Genomic DNA, 21,225 nt, shown 5'->3' on the forward strand with positions numbered 1-21,225 from the left:
GGGAGGAAAATGGGTTTTTTTTGGACTAAGTCTCCCTCTTTATATTTTATCAATGAAGTCTCAAGAGTCAGATGCTAGGGTGACAACCTGCTAGCTCAGAGAAGCAGAGAAAGAAGCTGGCTAACTTTTCTCCTCTGCCATGTTTCAGAAAGAGGGTTTCTTCAACACCATCTGAAACAAACTCCTCCAACTGAATGTCCCTTTCTTCTTCTTCTTCTCTCTCTCTCTCCCATCGTTATACTCTCTATAGTTCCTTCCAGTCAACTGGTTGCTTGCTCTGCCTCTGGACCTACATTTGATTTTATTTAAATAATGCAATCTTGGGGTTCACAGTGTGATCAAATATCCAGCAACATTCAATCCCAATTTTGTGGACTCCAACTAGCTCATCAAAGTCCTTATCAAGTGAAGTGGATGCCATTAATGAAATTGTCAAGTTAGAAGGTTAGGCAGCTCATAGGTGCCTCACAAAACACTGCACGAAAGAATGAGGAATGTAAAACCAACGAGGAACATTGCTTTTCTGAAGAAATGACCCATTGTTCCTGTCTTACATCTTCAATAAATTGTGTAGGTGTGTGTTGGGGAAGGGGTGGTATGGTGGTTTGAATAAGAAAAGCTTCTATAGGCGTACATTAGGAAGTGTGACTTTGTTGGAGTGGGCGTGTTCCTTACTGGAGGAAGTATTTCACTGGGGGAGGGCTTTGAGGTTTCATGTGTCTTTCTCTCGCTTCCTGCTGCCTGCAGATTTGGATATAGAACTCTCAGCTATTTCTCTAGCACCATGTCTGCTTGCATGCCACCATGCTTCCTGCCAATGATGACAATGGACTAAACCACTGAACTATAAGCCAGCCCCAATTAAATGCTTTCCTTTATAAGAGTTGTTGTGGTCATGGTGTCTCTTCACAGCAATTGAAACCCTAACTAAGACAAGAGACATTGAAAATTATTTTTCTTTTTTGCCAGATGGTTGAAAAAGGAAAATGCAACTCAAAGAACACTTCAAGTTGGTGATCCAAAGACTGATGGTGTTTGGCCCAATTTACTCAGCACCACGTGTGGATGATAAACTGCTACTGTGGTAACAGAGACATGATCTCAGCATGTAAGGATGTAGACATTTTTCAGAACAGGTCCCTGCTGTGGAACAATAGCTTTTTTATCCTGTCAATTGTATTATTTTTAATAAAATGATGATTGGCCAGTAGCCAGGCAAGAAGTATAGGTGGGGTGACAGCAACCAGGCAGGAAGTAGAGGCAGGACAATGAGAATTCTGGGAAGACAGAAGTTTGAGTCTGTAGTCGTGATCCAGATACAGAGAAAACAAGATGTGACTGCCTCGCCGAAAAACGTACAAAGCCAAATGGCTAATACAGACAAGAATTATGGGTTAATGCAAGTTCTAAAAATTAGTTAATAAGAAGATCCTGAGATACTAGGTCAATCAACTGATTGATTGATGTGATAATTAGATAATAATGTGAAATTAGATAATAATTGATGTAGACCTCTTTGTCATTTCTTTGGGGCTTAACAACTGCAGGATCAGGTGAGACAGAAACCTCGATCAACAGGTCCCCAAGTACACTGTCTTAGGGTTCATACATTCACGTCAAGAGATATAAGACTTTCTATTGGCAAAAACCTACATGAACTCTTAAGGCTTGATGTATGAAAGTTTTTATTTGTCAGCGCTGTGAGGCCTTCTCATCATAATTGCTGTGTTAGTCAAGGAAAAGGCACAGTGAAGGGTGTTATTCAAATACCAGAAACCAGAAAACACAGAAGGCACATCTTTCCTTTGAGAAATCTAACTGCTGTGATGGGCTTCAGAGCTTTGATTTTCTGGATAAGAATCTCTTGATAGCGTTGATGTATTCCTCTGACAGCGCCATTGCTTTGAGGGTAGTGCACTCTTCAGCATTAACTGCGTGGAGCTTTTCTTTCTCATTTTTTCTGATTAACTGTTTGGAAATTCTCATGGACTGATGAAACAAAACCAGCAATAAGTTATTCCAACAGGAACAGGATTAATTCATTCCTGTCATCCACTGTAATGAACTGATCCGTTTAGATTTTGCTAAGGCATATATATATATATATATATATATATATATATATATATATTTAATAGGGTTTATTCTTAAGGTACACAGAAATGACTCTAAACATCCCTAGATGGATACAAATCTTCTGGTTCTAGGATCACACACTCAACAGCAAGGATGTAAGAACAATCAGCTATGAGCTACTACCCATACAAACTGATGTTCTATAAAGTGGGGTCCCCTAAATATATTTAACCTCCTCACCTCCCACCTGAATCCCAAAGTAAAAAAGCTGGGTTCTACTGGCATCCTCCTGGAGTTATCACCATAAAGGATTATCATTTGACCTTGTAGCATGGAAATGAAATGTCTATCTGGTAAGTTATCTTTAAAAAAAATCACTATTCCCAACATCATAGTAACTTTTAACAAAATCCAGAGGTGCTTCAAGCCAACTGAAGACATGACTTGTCTTCTTAGAATGTTGCGGGAGGTCCTTCCGCTCCTCCAGCCAATGGCCGCTGAGATACCAGCCCATTGGGGCGTGGTCTCTTTCCCTTTAAAAAAGCAGCTACTTCCCTCCTCGCTCTTTTTACTTCCTGCTCTGGTTCCGGCGACTAGACTTCTTCCTAATTGCGCAGAGGGCTGTTGTCTGGGACGGTGATCTGTAAGTTTATTCCCCTTTAAATAAATACCACCCTATTAATCACAATTCCAAACTGGTGTGGGATTGTTTATGACTTGCGCCTTCATTAGAATATGTCCCCCTAAGGCACATTTTCCCCTTGGGAAATGATATCTACATCCCCACAAGTAAAAGTCAACTACTAACGTTTGGTGGGAGCTTCGCATATGCTTTCAGCCTGGTCCAGATTTCTTTCTCAAGAGTGCTGTCAGGAAAAACTTCAGTGACAAGGCCTTGAGCACAGGCCTCTCTTGCTGTGAGCTTCTTCCCAAAGAGAAGCATCTCAGCTGCCTGCAATGCAAAGCAAGATGTAACCACAGCTTAATAAAACAAGGCTTCAGCTGACTTCAGAGCACCAGCTACTGGGAGATGCAGATATACTCATGGCTCTTATAAGATTGCCTGTCTTTCACAGGAATAGGCAAGCCAATAACCACACTGGACAAAGGTTTTCAAACAGCTGAGATCATAACTGTTTCTGACTCCCTAGAATTTAGAATCGCAGGTGCTTCTGTGAGGATCTGCATTGGAGAGGCAAAAATTGGAAGTCCAGGACTTAAACCCATAGTTGGTGTAGGAGGTCCTTCTGTGTATGTGTAGCTTTTATTGCTTATTGACTACCAAAACTGTCTTAGGCCTGCACAGGGAATGGAGGTGGTGGTGGGGAACTAAACTGAATTCTGTGAGAAAGAAGGGAATAGTCAAAAAGAGAAGCCATGGAGTAGCCACCAGAGACAGACACGCTGAAACTTTGCTGGTAAGCCACAGTCTTGTGGTGATGCACAGATTAATGGAGATGGGTTACTAAACATGTAAGAGTTAGACAATAAGAAGCTATAGCTAATGGGCCAAGCAGTGATTTAGATAATATAGTATCTGTGTGATTATTTCAGGAGTCTAAGAAGCAGGAAAAACAAGCAGCCCTCCTTGCAACACCTAGTAGCTATTAAGCTCTGTAAATGATAACAAAAGGGAGCAGGGTAGAACAACAACATTCATAGGGTCCACCTTTGAGGTTTCCAAATCCATTCCCTTCCTGGTTACTGTAATGGTTGACTCTGAATGTCATCTTTCCCTGCACGGGTACTCAGACTACTTTCATGTGAATGAAGGGGCATGGGAATAGCTTACACTGCATGTCTATAAAAACCAAAGCCAATGAGCAATTGTTCTTTCTATAGTTGCATTTTCTCTTCAAAAAACATGAAAAAATTCAAATGTCTAACTTTTAAGAGCTGCTTCTGCTCAACTATTCAAACTTTAACAGATTAATAACTCAGGCTCTGTGACGACAGCACGGTGAAGTTAAAGTTTGTATGCACGTGTACTATCTATGTATGCATGTGGGGGATCCACAGAAAAATGTCTAATAGTCACCGAAGAGGCTCCTTTACCATACTGAGAGGGCAAACAATGTCTGCTAAGCCCTTCCCTCTGTCCTTCCTCTCCAGTCCTATCTTCTTGTCCTTAGAGTTACTACACAGAGGACAAGTGGATTTGCACAAACACAGAGCTAGCTAGACTTGAGCAGTCAGTGGGCTACCTTGGGCATCTCAACACACAGCACAATAACTGGTAAAAGGCAGCTCTGACTGGGAGTCACAGTGACTATGACTATGGAGCCGCTAAAAGCTGGCGACTTCTAGAATTCACATGGCTCCAAAGAGAAGATGTCACCATGTCATCTCAAAGGATGTTGCTCATCCACACAGTTAGGTGGCCCTGAGCTGACCACATCTATAAGGTTTCCTAGTCCCAGGCCTTCAAGGACTGTCACACAGCTGTGGAGGACAAGGTCTTCCGCTGCCACCAGTGCTCCAGCTCTAGGTCACCAGCTGTCAGACACGGTCCCTGCATCGTGAACTGCAGAGCAAATATCCTGACCCTCCCCTTACATCGGTTCTCCCCTTGGTCTGGATTTTCCATATTGCAGAGCAAATAGTCATCCTGCAAACTTTGCCCCAGAGAAAGAAGACAGAGTACAGGATTGCCTTGGCAACAAAGACAACATACTGCATTTTAAGTTTTTCTAAGTTACCTTTGCTGAGCCCATGATCTTCGGAAATGTGTAAGAGGAGCATGCTTCTGGGCCCTGGCCGAGGGAGGTAAACGGAGTATGAAATGTTGCCTAGTTGAGATTGAGGAAGAACCAAAAAGCATTAAGATATATAGAGGTTAGTCTATAATTCAACTCTGACAAAGTTATGTAATTACTATCTAATTTTAAATTCACAGTCTGGCCTAGAATTTAACCATCTCATGCCTCAGTCTCTTGAGTGCAGGGATTACAGGAATGTACGACTGTGTCTAGCTCAGTATTCCTAATTGGTGAGGATATTTAAATTAAACTTATGTGTTATACTATGAATACACAATTCATTTCTAGTGTGTTTTCAATGGGGTTTTACAAATATGTAAATTATGTTACCACCAACAATTTCAGCTGAGAAAATATTTAGTACATCAAAAGACTCCTTATGGCCCCCTGTGGGAAAGCTCTTCCTTCTACCATTCCCACGCATCACTATCTGCTCTCTGTCCTTGCTGTCTTGCTGTTCACCTCACCCCGTTTTTTTTTTTTTTTTTTTTTTTAGAAGGTTACATGCATGGAATCCTATATACAATAGATCTTTGTTTCTTGCTCCTGTCCCTTGGCATAAGGTTTGGGAGTCACTCATGCACTTTCTCACCATTGCTGCTCTTCTCATGTGTACATGGCATCACTTGTTGACCTATATCCAGTTAACGCTTTTACTAATGTTTCCAGTTTTATATTAATAATAATAGTTTTATATTAACTTGATCCAAGCTAGAGTTACCTGAGGAGACAGAACTGCACTTCAGAAAAAGCGCTCGTAAGGTTGGCCTGTAGGCAACTCTGTAGAGTAATGCCTTGATTGATGATTGATGTGGGAGAGGTAATCCCACAGAGAGTGGTGTCAACTCTTGGCTGAAGGTCCTGGGTGGTATAAGAAAGCAGGCTGAGCAAGCCATGAAGAACAGGCTAGTAAGTAGCACTCTTTCACGGCCTCTGCATCAACTCCCGCTGCCTGGTTCTTGCCCTGTTGGGGTTCCTGTTTTGACTTCCTTTAGTGATGGACTATAAACCAAATAAACCCTTTCCTTCCCAACTTTCTTTGGCATGGGGTTTCATCATAGTAATAGAAAATCTTAAGACAGCATAATTAGTAGCAAGTACCTTTACTACCTAAACTTTCTTACCCAGACTTCAGAGAAGCAGGCTATTTTTAATGCTCTCTTTCATGGTTTAAGGAGCCATTATGTTTCATTTCTTGCATGCTATTTATTTCTCCTCACTGTCAATTTTTATACTAGATTCTTGATCAATTGCTTTATAGATTTACTTTAAAAATATTTTGGAGTTAGCAGCTTTTGTAGGATGAGTTGAAATATTGTTTTCTCAATCTTCCATTTGTCCCGATTTCACCCTAGAGATCTTCTGGCTGGCTTCACATTCTACAGTTACTTTCAACATTGGTGGTTTAGATGATAAGTATGCTCATTTTTTTCTATACTTAAGAAAAACATGTTATGAGAAAGGGTTTTACTCCATAGTCCAGATAGGCTAGCCATGAACTCAAGATAATCTTTTTCCTCAGCTTTCCAAGTGCTTGTAAGAACAAGCCAACACCCCATCTATTTATATATTTTTTGAAGAATAATAAATTTATGAAAGAGAATCACTGAAATAGGTATACAGATACTTAATTTCTAGTAGTAAGACATAGTAGTTATTTTAATAAGTATTTGTGAGTACATAGATATAGGTAGAATAAAACCATAAAATACTCTCATTAATGTCTCTTTTCTTTACCCAGAAACCTTAGTAAGAAAACACACTTCAGGAATATAATCAGACAACCTAACTTTTAGAATATAATCAGAAAAGCTATCACCACTAAGTTAACATATATAGGTACATAGGAACTTGGCAATAAGCAGATCCTATTTCCAAAGATGGAATGGTGGATGAAGTTAGGGGCTGAAGCTCTAGCAATGAACTGATTTAAGGCTTTGGGACAGTTCCTTACCTTCTCTGTGATAGTATTCTCTATCTGTAGCTTTGTATGACTTTATAAGGCTGCTGTGTGTATTGTATAAAATGTGTATGTGTATTATGTGTATTAACAATGTACCTAATGCACTATGAACATGCAAACATCTATTTAAAAAAAATTAAAACTCACATGGAAACGGTGCATTTGCTGGTAGAGAAGCTACTAGCATATTTAGTTGCTAGTATTTAAGACCAGTATCCATCACAGACAACAGCACAGTGATAGGCACTTTAATAGGGTTGAATGTGAGCCTCTTGTTCAATACAGTATTTGTTTATGAAGTCAATAAAAACCCAGGGAATCTCTTCAGTGGTTAGCCAGGAAACTTTGGCCCCTCCTAAGGAGAAGGCAGCAGAAGAACCTGGGGGCTGGTGGTCTATGATTCTGGAGTAATCATTAAGATAACTGTCATCACATCTGTGTTTACAACAACAAAACTTAGAAACATCCTAAGGTTTCAGAAGCCAGGCACTGGTGAGATTTGCTAAGCTACAGAAACCAAATGCTTGCACTGGTTTATATCTGAGTGATGAAATGAGTGATTTTTCCCTAATTAACAAATTTTGGGATGCATATTTAAGGTAGGTATACACACACACACACACACACTCACACAGTAAAACTGTTGCTTTAGTGAAACCAATAAACTCATATATTCATATCCAGGTATACCAATTATCTATTCATTAGCCAAAGTTCTTGTATAAATTCCACTATGATTGACTACAGTTCTCACACAGCAATTTAGAGGCTTTGGCACCATGTATCTGTGACTATGTATCCTTTGAACTATATGTCCCTAATCCTCATACCCCCATCCATCATCCTATAGATTAGTAGATGTGAGAGTCCCCTCTGTGTGCTGTGATTACAATTAATGAATAAAGAAACTGCCTTGGCCTGTTGATAGGGCTGAACTTAGGTAGGTGGGGAAAACTAAACAGAATGCAGGGAGGAAGATGGCGAAGTCAGAGAGATTATAGGACCATTGCCAGAGTCAGCCATGCTGAAACTTTGCCTGTAAGCCACAACCTGTGGTGATGTACAGATTAATAGAAATGGGTTAAATTAAAATATAAGAGTTAGTCAATAAGAAACTAGAGCTAATGGGCCAAGCAATGTTTTAAATAATATAGTTTCTGTGTGATTCCTTCAAATATAAGCTAGCCTGGCGGCTGGGAAAAACAAGTGGCTCACTTTCCTGTAACAATTCGTTTTTCTTAAATGGTCCTGGGGATCCAAAACAGAGCCTTTCCCTTCTTAGTTTACTGATCAACACGCCCATTTCCCGTGTGTGTGTGTGTGTGTGTGTGTGTGTGTGTGTGTGATTCGGTTTTTCAAGACAAGGTTTTGCTGTAGTTTTAGCAGCCTGTCCTGGATCTTTCTTTTTTTTCCTTTTTTTTTTTTTTTTTTTGTAGTTCCTATACTTTTGGAAATTTCAAGTTTGGCCATAACAGAAAAGTACTATGGTTAAAAAAAATAAAGCAAAAATAAAAATTGGGCTTTGCCGCATCTACCTTTAATCTCAGCAACTGTGAGGAGAGACAAGAGTATTTCTGTGAGTTCAAGGCCAGCCTGGTCTACCTACATTGTGAGTTCTAGGAAAGCTAGTGTGACACAATAGGACTCCCCCCCCCCTCTCTCACACACACACACACACAAACACATGCACAAACACACATGCACAAACACACACATACAAACGGGAAACACATGCTAAATACAGTGGTGAACACAAGGCTGAACTATATTGAAGTTTCAGAATTTCTTAGGCTTCAGTTTCTTTTTCTAAAAAGGAAGGAGAGCAGTGAATAACCAAAGTCACTTCTTAATCTAGAATCCTAAATACTAAGCTTCCTGAAGTAGGAAAAGAGGATCAAGCAATCCTGCAAGCTGTCAGTCATCGCCTGACCACTTTTGAGTGATATGAAAACTGAAAATTGAACAGCTATGTAGTCTGATTAAAATACAGAACCATTAGAATTGGGGCAATGTTTGCAATGGCAGTGTTTAGAAAAAATAATTAACAATGACATAAGAATACAAATTGTCAAGTTAGACTGAGTCTTTAAGAACTATCTAAATGACTATATTCTACCGCTGTCTTGTTTTGGTTTCTGTTGCTGCAATAAAACACTGACCAAAAGCTACTTGGGGAGGAAAGGGTTTATTTGGATTATGGGTTACAATTCATGATTGAGAGAAGTCAAGGCAAGAACTCAAGAATCAGAGGCAGGAGCCATGGAGAAACAGTGCTTATTGGCTGTCTCCCTACAGCTTGCTCAGCCTGCTTTTTTACCACAACCCAAGATTACCTGCACAGTAGTGGAACTGCACACAGTGGGCAGGGCCCTCCCACATCAATCATTAACCAAGTAAATGTACCACAAACATGACCATGGTCAATCTGTTAGAGAAAAATTTCCCAGGTTAGTTTCCCTGTTTACAAGTAACTATTTTGTGCCAAGTTGACAAAAAACTAACCAGAACAACCATTAACCCCTTGTAATATATTGAGGGATAGTCACAATAAAGAATGGAGGTACTTACGGCTTGACCTGTGCTTGTGGAAGGAGACTTACCTTGTCTGATGCATAGACAGCATCAAACAGTCCCAGAAGGGTGACTGCGATTCCTATAGCTGGGCCGTTTACTACTGCAACCAGAGGCTTGGGAAAGTCTATAAAAGTGCTTACAAATTCCCTAAAGAAATGGAAATAGAAAATCATTAAACATCCAAAAGTGGCACCACTAACTATAGAAAGGAATGTAAGAATCTGATATGATATCACTCTATAGGGCCACCTCTCCTGATTGGCCCAGGATTCCTGTCAACCTAATGGAATCTCAGTTCATGACTTCTACAGGCTAAGGTCAGTTCACATCTTGGGTACTAAATTCAGGACTGTGGGCCAGTTGTGGCCTGAGACATCATGGTGAGTGACTACATGCATAACTGCATATCACAGCTCAGGGGGACTGAGAGACTTGGCAGAACTGGGATAGGAAGGTGAAGCCCCAACCCTCCAACAGCTTTCAAGACTCCAGTGCACAGCCAGCATCTGCAGACACTGTCTATTCACCCTGCTGCGTGGGAACTCAGACTCCCTCTACCTCTTCCTCACCTTACACTTTGCACTCAACCTCATGAGACTGCAGGATGAAGAGGGGGATCTATGGGGATCATGATTAAATGCATCAACACGGACAAGTGGTCATTTTACTGATGTGAGGGGTGGCGAGGAGATGACTCATTGGTTAAAGCATTTGCCACCTAAGTGTGAAGATTGGAGTAGAATTTGAATTCTCAGAACCTCCATAAATTCTGGGTGGGCATGGAGGCATACCAGCTAGTTATAAGTAAACTTGACACAAGCTAGAGCCTGTTGGGAAAAAAGCCTCTCAGCTGAGAAAGTGCTTCCATGGTTTTGGGCTATAGGCAAGTCTGTGGTGCATTTTATTAATTAGTGATTGATGTAGGGGGTCCAGACCATTGAGGCTGATTCCACCCCTGGGTCGGCAGTCATGGAAGTTATAAGAAAGCAGGCTGATCAAGGCAGGAGGGAGGAAGCCAATGAGCAGTACTCCTCCATGGTATTTGGATTGGTTCCTGCCTTCAGGTTCCTGCACTTGTTTCCTTTCATGATAGATCATCAGGTGCAAATATAAAAGGAATTTCCTCTCCAAGTGTTTTTGGTCCTAGTATTTTATCGGAGCAACGGAAACCAGAACTATGACCAAAAGCAATGCAGAAAATGTCTGGCATCAACCCCAGACTCCACATGCACATGCATGCACTATTCCCACACATATGCTCACAACAAAGACACATGAAGTTGGGGAGCAAAGAAGTAACCCTCTAGGATTGAACAAATGTGACTCTTACCTCAGAGACTCAGGACCCTTGTTAGCTACCTCCTTTATTCCACCAGGGACTCTTGTGAAGTTAGTTAGGTCATTCCCACTACAGTAATAGTCACCAGCTCCTGCGAACAGTCAATCAACAGAGCCACGATTCCTTCATGTTCCAACTCATTCTAGAGCTATGTGCATCTGCTGTGCGCAGGGCTCAGCCAGTCACTAGCAGAACACGAGTGAACCTCATTCACACAGTAGGGACTAGCATGACACGGGTGTTAAAGAACCTAAGTCAATGCAGATGGTGTGACTAGAACATGACAGATGGCCACGTGGTATGACTATGGAGCAGGCTCAGTCTATTGTGGTGTTTAGAGTGGAGCTCACACAGGAAGGGGCAGCTGGACTGAGAGCTGAACAACAGGCAAGGCTAGCAGAGATGGGACAGTGCAAATGAGATTCTGTGTCTGTGGTCTCCAGGGTCTACACAACAGCCTGAAAGAAGAGCCCCCAGTGCTGAAGCAGAGAAAGAACAGGGTGCAGGGGAAGGGGCTGCTATAGTCAAGATGAGTGGACAGACTGTGTGGGACTGTCTAGATTACAATAAGAACCATTATCTCTGTATTAAGAGTCACTGAAGTTGTGTGATTATTTAAGTACTGTTTGTCTACAATGAAATGGTTTCTTCTTAATCACTTTTGTTTTGAGACAGAATCTGAAGTAGCCCAGGTTGGCTTCAAACTCCCCATGTAGCTGAGGATGACCCTGAGCTGCTGATTTTCTGCCCCTAGCTATTGATTGCCAGTACTGAAGACCTGTGTTACAATACCATGCTGGGGATCAAACCCAGGGAGTCCTACTTGATAGGCAAGCATTCCATTTCAGGCTACTTCCTTAGCATCCTTAAATAGTTTTGATAACTGTAAATATCAGAGTTTTCCCAGACTAAAAAAGACATGGTGGTTCTTATTTATGTGCATAGGATACATTCCAAGATGGTCCACAAATCCCTGAAACATGGGGATAGTATCAGGCTCTCCAATATATATTGTGCATTTCATTTCCAGTTGATCCTCCATACCCTCAGGTTTTATGTCTATGGATTCAACCAGCAGAAAATATTTGAGGACCAAAAAAAAAATCATGAATACTGAATATTCGTGGACTTTTTCCCTTTGACTGTTCTTTCATAAACAATGTAATGAGTACTGACATAGTATCTTTCTTGTTAGGCATTATGACATCCAGAGTAGATTCAAGATACTTGGGATGTGTGGCCCTTCTATGCAGATACCTCATGATTCTACACAGGCAACATGAGTGTGAACAGCACTATTTTGATGAGAGTAGTGTAACTAATTCCCAGAGGGTGTTGAGGGTGACTGTACATGCATACCTGTGACAAAGTTCAACATATAATTAGGCAAGATATTTACAGTAGCAAACTTTAATAATAACTATATATTATATAATGAGTTATTTAAAACATACTGTGAGTTTTCTAGAAATTCCTACTTATTTCTAGACCAAGGATAACAACAGATAACTCAAATTTTGGGAGACAAAACCCCTGAAAGGAGCATTCAGTTAAGAGGGGCTACTGTTCTGATGCCTAAGAATGTACCAGATGCTCTCTCTACCCTGCCATGCCAGCTGCTGGGGGCAGTCATATCCAGACTCCATCAGCCAACAGAGCAGAGATTCTCTCCAGTACTAGAGGACGTATGTAATTTAAACCGAGCAATATTCACTCTTATGTTTCATAATTTCACTAAGCGATTCTGTATATCTGCATGTATAAAAATTGTCTTTTCATTGTCGAGCAGAATTCTACAAACAGTTAAAGGTCAACCTGTTTGTGGATGGATGAGTTGTTTTCTGTTGTGACTCTTGTGAGTCAGACAGCATGAGCTTTACTATGTTAGGTTGGGACTGACGAAAGAGTGGTTATAACATGTGCATGATAACATGGTCCATTTATACATCAATCCACTGGAGCGCTGGGAAAGACCTTCAGTGAGCATCAGTTCTCTCCCTAGAAAGAGACTTCCTAAAATAGAAAGTAATGAATCCATGAAAATGGTCTTACCTGTGAAAACGGTTATGGCTGAGTTGTCTGTGCTGGCGTTTTTAAGTGCAAGCATAATCTCCTCATACATCTATGTGAACAGAAAGACAGAAAAGGGAACAGTAAAAATGAGATCCATTGTCCAGTGGACTGAGCCCCTGTATCTGTCTGCAAGCTTTCTTTCAACCCAGTGCCAAAGTAATTTTTTTAAAGACTTAGTTATTTAAGTTTATTTCGTGAGTGTTTTGCCTTGTGTATGTTTGTGCACTGCATCAGACCTGGTGCTTTTGGAGTTCTGAAGGGGGTGTCAGCTCTGCTGTGACTGAAGGGACAGACGATTATAAAGCACCCTGTGTGTGGCTGAGAAACTTAGGAGACATGAGTGCTCTTAAGCACTGAGCAGTCTCTCAAGTCCCAATAATTGTACTTTGATGATGAAAAAAAGAGGCTGCCGGAGAGGATTTCTCCTCCTCTGACAAGGGCTGGGTGCACATGATGTACAGGTGCTGTGGCAGATGCACCAAATAACCACTTTGTCCAAAGGTGAGCAAGAGAGACTTAGTTCCTGAGCTTTGCAGCTGGACAGTTACTGTGCTCCAACAGGGATGGGGTGATGGAAGCCCATGGGGTAGCACAAAGCTTGCTAGAACTTCTGAGGTTGCTACAGCAGGTGAGAGGAAAGGTAGCTGAGAAAACTGTCCCTGAAACAGCATCTCAGCTGTCACTTTAAGGGAGGGGAAGTGTCCTGGGCAATCTGGGAAGCCAAAACTAATGCAAAGGCTGGATTTCTGGGACTCTCCATGCTGGGATACAAAGGCACTGGCCCTGAACATCTCTGAAAATCTTGCCATAGTTTTAATGTGTTTTCAAAATTGGTATAGGTTTTATTAAAACTGTACTAAAAAATTTGTATTGATCTTACTAATGATTCAATGTGGGAAAGAGTTATGAGGAGAGTGGGTATTTCCAATGACACCCGAAAAATAGAAGCGTGAACTTAATACATGAATAATGATAAGACTGTTTTTCTTAAGGCAGGGGACAGAAAATAATTCCTGAGAATTACAGCAGCCAAGATTACTAGGTAGAGCTGGAGCCAGGAAAGTGATGGATCAATTTAGATTCTCCTGTTTACCAGTTATAAGAACTTAGCAAGTTACTTCTTGTTGTAATATGAGCGGCAGGGCTGCGTCCCCACCACCCAGCCGCCCGCATGGCTAGCTTATGCCCCGAAATAATTACATGGAAACTGTATTCTTTTAAACACTGCTTGGCCCATTAGCTCTAGCCTCTTACTGGCTAGCTCTCATATCTAGATTAACCCATTTTTAATAATCTGTGTAGTACCACGAACTGGCTTACCAGGAAAGATCTTAACCTGCATTTGTCTGGAGTGGGAGAATCATGGCGACTCACTGACTCGGCTTCTTTCTCCCAGCATTTTGTTTTGTCTACTCCGCCTATCTAAATTCTACCCTATCAGAGGCCAAGCAGTTTTTTTATTAACCAATGAAAGTAACAGATAAAAAGATGTCACTCCCACATCAACTTCTCACCCTGCTCAACTAGTCTATTAAATAAGTGTGTCAGGGTCCCCTGTTCAGAAAAGTCCTGAGTCTTGTTTCAAAGTGTAGCTGTACTCCCCAGCTAACACAGAGGTAACCCAGAACAAGCAAATACCGAGTTCTCAGAATAAAGTGCCTTAAAAATTTGAAGGTTCAGTAGCTGCTTTACAAAATCCTTAAAGCTTCAAATGAGCCTGCTGTCCCACACTGCAGATGGCAGCCTTCACCTCCAAGCACCTGATAATCCCCTATAATCAGGGGCAGGGGAAATAGGAATAGGAATAGTGCTGAAATTCTACAGTTGCATGAAAGAATGAAATAAAGGAAATACAGGAGCATCACCTCTGAAGTTATGGCATTCTTTTTGGAGGGCCGATTGAACATGATCTTCGTGATGCCATCTTCAGATGTTACCACAATGTTCTTAGACTCCTGGACTTTCGCATCAGCTCCACTTTTGCCCTGGCTAGAGGCTTCAGATGAGCGACTCAAACTGGACACCAGATCCACATAGTTCTGCCTGGCAGTTTCCTGAAGAGTAGATGACAAAGACCTTTGGCATTTAAAATAAGCAACATGAGAAACATACGATGCTAATAAACAACACTATGCAATAAAGAGCAGAGTCTTTGATTCAATAGAGGTGCATTGCAACTTCCAAGGTTGTGGGAGAGGAGACCCATGTGTGTAATTCCAGCCACTGGGATGCTGAAGCAGGCAGATTTTTGAGTTCAAGTCCAATCTAGACTGCAATAGTTGAAGAGTCCAAGAATAAGAATATAGAAATGCAGATACCAGAAATAAGAATATAGAAATAAAAAAATACAAGTTGTAAGTCTAGGAGAATGAGAGCAGGCTGTTAGCAGCTTTCTCAACAGCTTAAAGATTAACTATTAATAGTGGATTACTTCATTTTATAATCCATAGCTCTACCTGAGAGGCTGAAGCGGCCCTTGCTCTGCAAACCGAGCGTCACTCTGCAAACTGAGGATCAGCTTTTAGTTAAATCCCTGGCCACTCATGACCAGCAACTGATGTGAGCTGAGTTAACTTTTAAATGATGGGATGTACGTGACTTTTGACTTTTTGGTTGTGTATTTTCCAATTCGCTTCCCTGCCACGAGAAACTGGCAGTATCAGGGAGGTGCAGAGCCTTGGCTAACACTATCAAGGACTAAATACAAACATGAGGTTAACTAAAATCTCTGTAAAATGAAATTGCAAAGAAGGGCAATATGTGTCTACATATTTCACCTCCAGATTGTAAAAACTTCTTTTTAGTGCCGAATACAATACTGTTGTGTCTCAGGTAAGGAGAGTCAGGAAGAGGGAGAAAAGTGGGAGGGGCAACTGGTAGGTGGGGCAGTTAGAACACCTTAGGCACTCTTCAGTTTTTGTTATAAAAACGGTGGGGGTTCAAAAAAATTGTCTTTTGCCACAGCCTTACAAGCCCAAACTCTGGCTGTGGTCTCAGCTAGCTGATAAACTTTTTGTGCCCCATAGAGATTTATTTTTTTAAGTTTTATTTTTTTTTCCTGGAATAAAGTTTGCTTCTGGATTAGATTTGGGTGGTCTGTCCCCATCTTTGTGTGAATTGCCGCCATCCCCCTGGTAGACCCAACATCGTGAGGGGGCAAAATAAAGGAATTAAAAAGACTCACTTAATGATTTGCTGGGGGTGGGGAAACATTTATTGAGCTCTGGTTAATAACAGGACACAAACTTACCTTTGGGAGGCTTCCAAGGACATTCCATGCTTCCCACTTGGCTTTATTGACTGGGTCAAACACTCCTGGCTTAGGCACATTACAGGGTCCATCTGTGGCCTTCAAAGAACACTTTGGTGATTAATGCGGAATAGAAAGCTTTTGAGAAAGTGGTCCTAGAAGCTAAGAATTCATCAGTTTTGGATCTTTGATCAGATGTTACAAGTGAAAACACTGAGCCAATTTTCAAGTCACAACATTTGAAAGTTCACACTGTCTTCTAAAGTCCTCTCTATGGGGATAGAACCAGGAATTTAGTGTTAAACTCCTGCTCACTGCTCAAAGGGCTGTAGCTGGTTCAGGTAGGGATGGGGTCTTTAGTTCCTGGTCCCCAGGAAGCTTAGCTGAATGGCACTCCAGGAAATACAAAAATTTTGTGTGAAGGCAGGTTGGGTGGGTATCCTGAAATGAATTAACACCCCACTCAGCTACTTTCAGAAGAGATTTTCAAATGATTTAAAATTTATAAATTTTGCCCTAGAGTCAGTTCATGGAGGACAGGGGAGTCTTGGAGATGACAGGCAGTGGAGGCTTCGCTCATCCAAAGTCACCCACTGTAGTCAGTCACCTGGGAGGTGACGGGGAATCGAGTCCACAAAGGGCTGCTGGGAATTCCCTCTACCAATGGGAAGCTAAGGACCTGCAGGAGATTACAGGTAGTGGCTTGTATTTGTTCCTGGTTCTTGTACTTCTCCTTCCCAACTGCTGACCAGTCAGTCCTAACTCCAGACAGACTGTAAAGCTTAGGGATGTGCAGTTTCTAAGACCACCTCAGCTCATATGCACTAAAAAGACTCACAGTACCCTTGCAAGCTGTGGTATTCATGGTTAAAGTTCCTCACAGGGAAAAAAATAGAGACTTAACTAACGAAAGGCAAAGACTCATAAAGTTCAGAGCTGAAGTCAATGTGACACTCCTATTGTCTTCTCTCCAAAGTTTATGAAAGGGAAATACCCAGACTGATGGATTTCACCTATATGAAAATATAGGTGGACTATTGCCAATGAAGAAGTTCTCCGCAGTTTCTGTGTCCACTGTTTGCCAGAGCCCCAACCCATAGGTAAACCTACCTACCCTGAGAGCAGCCTGTACACTAAATCCATGGCTAGACTCTCCGGGAAAACAAAGATGCTTGTGCCAAGCATGACCACTCATAGGCTTCGAGAATAACCCCTATTAGTTAAGGGCAATGTCTTTTTGGACAAGTAAAATTCTTGAATGTACACTTCCATTTTTCTATTGCTGTGATAAAAATACGCTGACCAAAAGCAACTAGGGGAGGATAGTGTCTATTTCAGCTCCCAACACTGAGGTATTACTGCATTGGTCACCGAAGTCTGGGCAGTAAATGAAGACAGGAACCTGGAGAAAGGAACTGAAGCAGAAGCCATGGTCAATGCAGTTTACTGGCTTGCTCAGTGTGCTCTCTTAGGCATTCCATGTCAATCATTAATCAAGATAATGTCTGACAGCTGTGCCTACAAGTCAATCTTATGGAGTCTCTTTCTCAATTGAGAGTCACTCTATCCAGATGACTCACGTTTATGTTAAGTTAACAAAGAAAAACAACCTGGACACCTCCACAGAGACACTCATGCTAATCACCTAGTAGAAATCTTAAAAATAATAAATTGTAACACAGGAGTCCAGGCTGGCAGACTTGGGAGTGAAGTCTTTCCATTATAACCTTTAGTTCCTCAGTGATTATAAAAATTTTCAAACATTCACAAATACATGAGTTGTAATATCCTATTAACAGTTATTAAATTTTATCTTATATGCTTCACCTATTTTTTTTTTTGTTTTTAATTTTAATTGGTTTCAAACATCCCAAACACCACATTATCCACCCTTAAATTACTATCAATTTCCCTGGAACACAAACATTTATTACATAAACATGGCACCATTAACAATATCCAGGATACCACTAAATAATAGTAAATCTCAGTCAATATTCAAATTTCCCAAATTGTCCCCAAAACGCGTTTCAGTGAGTTATTCTAATCAGCAAGGACTCCAAAGCAGGGGCCCAAACATGCAAACGTGAATGTGAATGTTATATCTCTGTGCTTTGAAAGTATATCAAGACCCAACCTAAAAAGCAAACCTAAACAAAGCCTGCATCACAAACCTCAAAGAGTGACAGCCATGCAGCCCAACCATGCAAAGCTGCCTGTTAGAAACATATCAACTTCAGGAATCATTTGCTCCAAATGTGTTTAAATCACATCTGACCTCAGCCCATTACCTGCTTATACAGCCCATAGAGTTGCAGCTTCACTTGGTTTCCTGGGTCCTTCTTCAAGAGTTTCACTTGGTTCACTGCATTTTCAAAGTCCTGCTGACTGGCTCTCATCTTTGGTCTGCTCAAGTGCACCTGAACCACTGGGAATCTAAAGACCTGTGGGAGACTACAAACAGTGGTTTTTATTTGTTTCTAGCTCTTCCTTTCTGCAGCAGAATTAGCAACTGGTCCCAAGCCTTATTAATCAGAATGACATGCTTATCTACAATATTTTCTCGAAGTAAACAACTTCCCACAGACTGGCACAAACTTTTTCAAATGACGTGTATGCTTTGCCTTTTGAGAAAGTCACTCATGCCACCACCTCTTTACTGCAACCACCAGGCTCCAGGCTTTGCTCCTGGGGTGCAATATCTTTGGGTTGTTTCATTTGGGTTGCTCTAACCAGCCACTTCTCTAAAGAGGGTTTGAAAACCACAAAGGGATTGCTCCTGTGCAGCGTTCAGAAAACTGGCAATCTTGGTTACAGTGCAGCCTTAGAGCCCTAAGAAGTTCCGGGTTCAGCCTGCAGGAATGGGCGCCTCCCAGAATCAGAGCTTGCAACTCTCCCTGGCCGACAGAAGTGAACAGAGCACTTCCATTCTTTTTCTTTCGGATTCAGCAGAGGAAGGACATTCGAGGTCCCTATTTAGAGCTCTCTAGCTGGGAAACCCTCAAAGGAGGATCTCGCTGTCCTGCTAGCCAGACCAGTTGACAGAGGCGGCTTGGGCTGGCGACAAACCCCGCTGGCAACTTTGGGCCAGAGAGCCCAAACTGCAGGCTTACCTCGGACACCAGCGCAGCACCACTCTCCAGATCACTGCCGCCAAAGCTAGATGCTTAAGATAGTGTGATCCCTGAGGCTTAGGTCCAGTTGAAACTGCAGGACCAGACCACGTGGCAGCTTAGCCAGACGTGGGCTCCAGGCATAGGCGGAGCCAGGCATCTTAAAGCAGGCAGAGCAGGGCTAGGGTGTGAGCCCTGGGGGAGGGGTGTAGCTGGCCTGTCCTACTGATCTGAGAATGGGCGGATATCAGGGAGGAGCCCAGAATTTCTGGACCAGGTCCAACTTGGTACGCAGGAGACTGGCACAAGGCTGTCAAAGACGGCTGGAAGCGAGAGTAAAAAGGCAGATCGCTGGGTTCTGGGAATTTTAATCAGAGATCCTAAAGCATATTCATGTAGAAACCGGATCATGTCAGTTAGGAGCACATTCCTGAACACACTCAGTTTAAGGTCATGGAGCACGCGTTTAAAAATTAAATGAACAAGAATGCCCCCTGGAATGCTTATCTTGCACAATAAAGTCTAAGAGGGACAAGGAAGGACACTGTACAAGTTGCAGTAAGGTAGATGTTTTCTCCTGAAAGTGTCAGCCTTGCTTAGCAGCTAACCATATGAGCAGGGGCCATGTCCTGTGAACATAGTGTCTGACTGAAGACGGGGTGGGAGTGGGCAGTTCTCAATGCAAGGGAACCACTGGGAGTTGGGCAGCACTTCCTTTAAGCATGAGGATCACTGCATCCTGGCTAAGGAATTCGGATTCTGTGCTAAGAATATTAGAAAGCCATAAAAGAGCTAATTGGTGGGGCTAGAGAGTTGGCTGAGTTGTTTGAGAACATTTGTTGGTTTCGCAGAGGACCCGCGTTTGTCTTTCCTGAACCTACATAGTGATTCATGGCCATTCATAATCCATAGCCAAAGGAATAGACCCCATCTTCTGACCTCTGCAGGCACCAAACACACAGATGGTGTTAAATGTGTACAAATAGGCAAAATCAACTACACATAAATAAACTAATAGATGAAGTTAAATTAAAAAGTTAAATACATTTTTTAAAAGATCCAATTGCCATGCCTTTGATCTAGTTCACAGAGCAGTCAGAGTTGCCCAGCACATCTCCCGAGGGTATTGTTTCTGGACCAGAATAAGAATGGCAGAATCCTCAAGCCCTCAGCAAGAGCTCTAATCTCTACTCTGTTGTAAGAGGACCAGGGCCTGCTTGTTCTTATGAAGACCTTGAGGGAAGTAAACTGATTCAATTAGATCTGACCTTAGAGGCTGGTTGCAAGGACCAGTGCTGCCTAAGAAGGGATTTGATAGAGTCCCAGGCCTAGTGGTCACAAGAGCCTAGGAAAAGTTTCAAGTGACACTGTATCTTGGGGGTTCTACTTTACCTTACATGCTAAGAATTTTGGCAGATGTTTCTTGAGATGGTGGCATGGAATCTATGGTTGATAAACCTGTCAGCCAAAGTGACTGTTTTTATTTTTAACATTAAAATCTCATAAGATTATATTATTATCCTGATATATAAAATTCTAGCACATATGGTGTCAGGACTGACTTTCATTTTGTGCAAACAACAGCAAAGGCTGGAGTATGAGAGGAGCCTGAATCCCTTCTGTCCCACTGCGGGCTCCCTTTCTGGATCTGTTGTCCTTCCACAGCTGTTTCTTGGCTTTATCTCCCCCTCCCCCACCCCACTCAGTCTTTCCTCAGGTCTCCCTGTTTCTGCATTGCTGTAACTTGATCAGCCCTGACTGGCTTTGCTTTCTTCCCACCTCTGCAGCCTGCTTTCCTTCTGCTCTCTGAATGATCTCCCTACAGTGTAACTCTGATGGCTGTGTTTGAACTGTGGCCCAGAGTTCTCATTTGGGAAACATCTCTCAGTTCCTGTGTCGATGGCATTTGGGGACAAGACCTTTGAGTAGTAACTAAGGTGAAATATTAAAGAGGATCATGAAGGCCCTGGCCAGTTGTCAGACCTTGATAATTAGACATCCCAGCCTCCAGAATTCTGAACTGGATTCTGTTGTCTGTAATTTACCCAGTTGGAGGCTTTTGGTTGTAGAAACACAAA

General features: G+C 41.9%; 1 protein-coding gene across 1 annotated transcript; it reads right to left on the reverse strand.

Moving 5' to 3' along the window:
• Positions 1 to 1,675: 1,675 nt before the first annotated feature.
• LOC130885733 (enoyl-CoA delta isomerase 2-like) lies at positions 1,676 to 19,330 on the reverse strand. The gene is made up of 10 exons (XM_057787451.1): positions 19,148 to 19,330; positions 18,326 to 18,488; positions 16,035 to 16,133; positions 14,650 to 14,838; positions 12,764 to 12,833; positions 10,703 to 10,802; positions 9,399 to 9,519; positions 4,776 to 4,865; positions 2,885 to 3,028; positions 1,676 to 1,989 (listed from the first exon to the last, which is right to left on the reverse strand). Exons 2-10 carry the CDS (start codon positions 18,431 to 18,433, stop codon positions 1,834 to 1,836), a joined length of 1,077 nt encoding a protein of 358 aa, XP_057643434.1. The 5' UTR covers positions 18,434 to 18,488; positions 19,148 to 19,330; the 3' UTR covers positions 1,676 to 1,833.
• Positions 19,331 to 21,225: the final 1,895 nt, after the last annotated feature.

Source organism: Chionomys nivalis, chromosome 13, assembly GCF_950005125.1.
Source record: "Chionomys nivalis chromosome 13, mChiNiv1.1, whole genome shotgun sequence".
NCBI lineage: Eukaryota > Metazoa > Chordata > Mammalia > Rodentia > Cricetidae > Chionomys > Chionomys nivalis.

What these genes read in the sequence shown, in the direction of transcription:
- LOC130885733 (XM_057787451.1), bottom strand. Translation starts at nt 18,433, where the DNA reads ATGAGAGCCAGTCAGCAGGACTTTGAAAATGCAGTGAACCAAGTGAAA. An exon ending in CTGTCTATGCATCAGACAAG is followed by an intron (nt 4,866 to 9,398) that starts GTAAGTCTCCTT and finishes AATCTCAACTAG; the next exon opens with GCAACATTTCATACTCCGTT. An exon ending in ATGCGAAGCTCCCACCAAAC is followed by an intron (nt 1,990 to 2,884) that starts GTTAGTAGTTGA and finishes TTGTTTCATCAG; the next exon opens with TCCATGAGAATTTCCAAACA.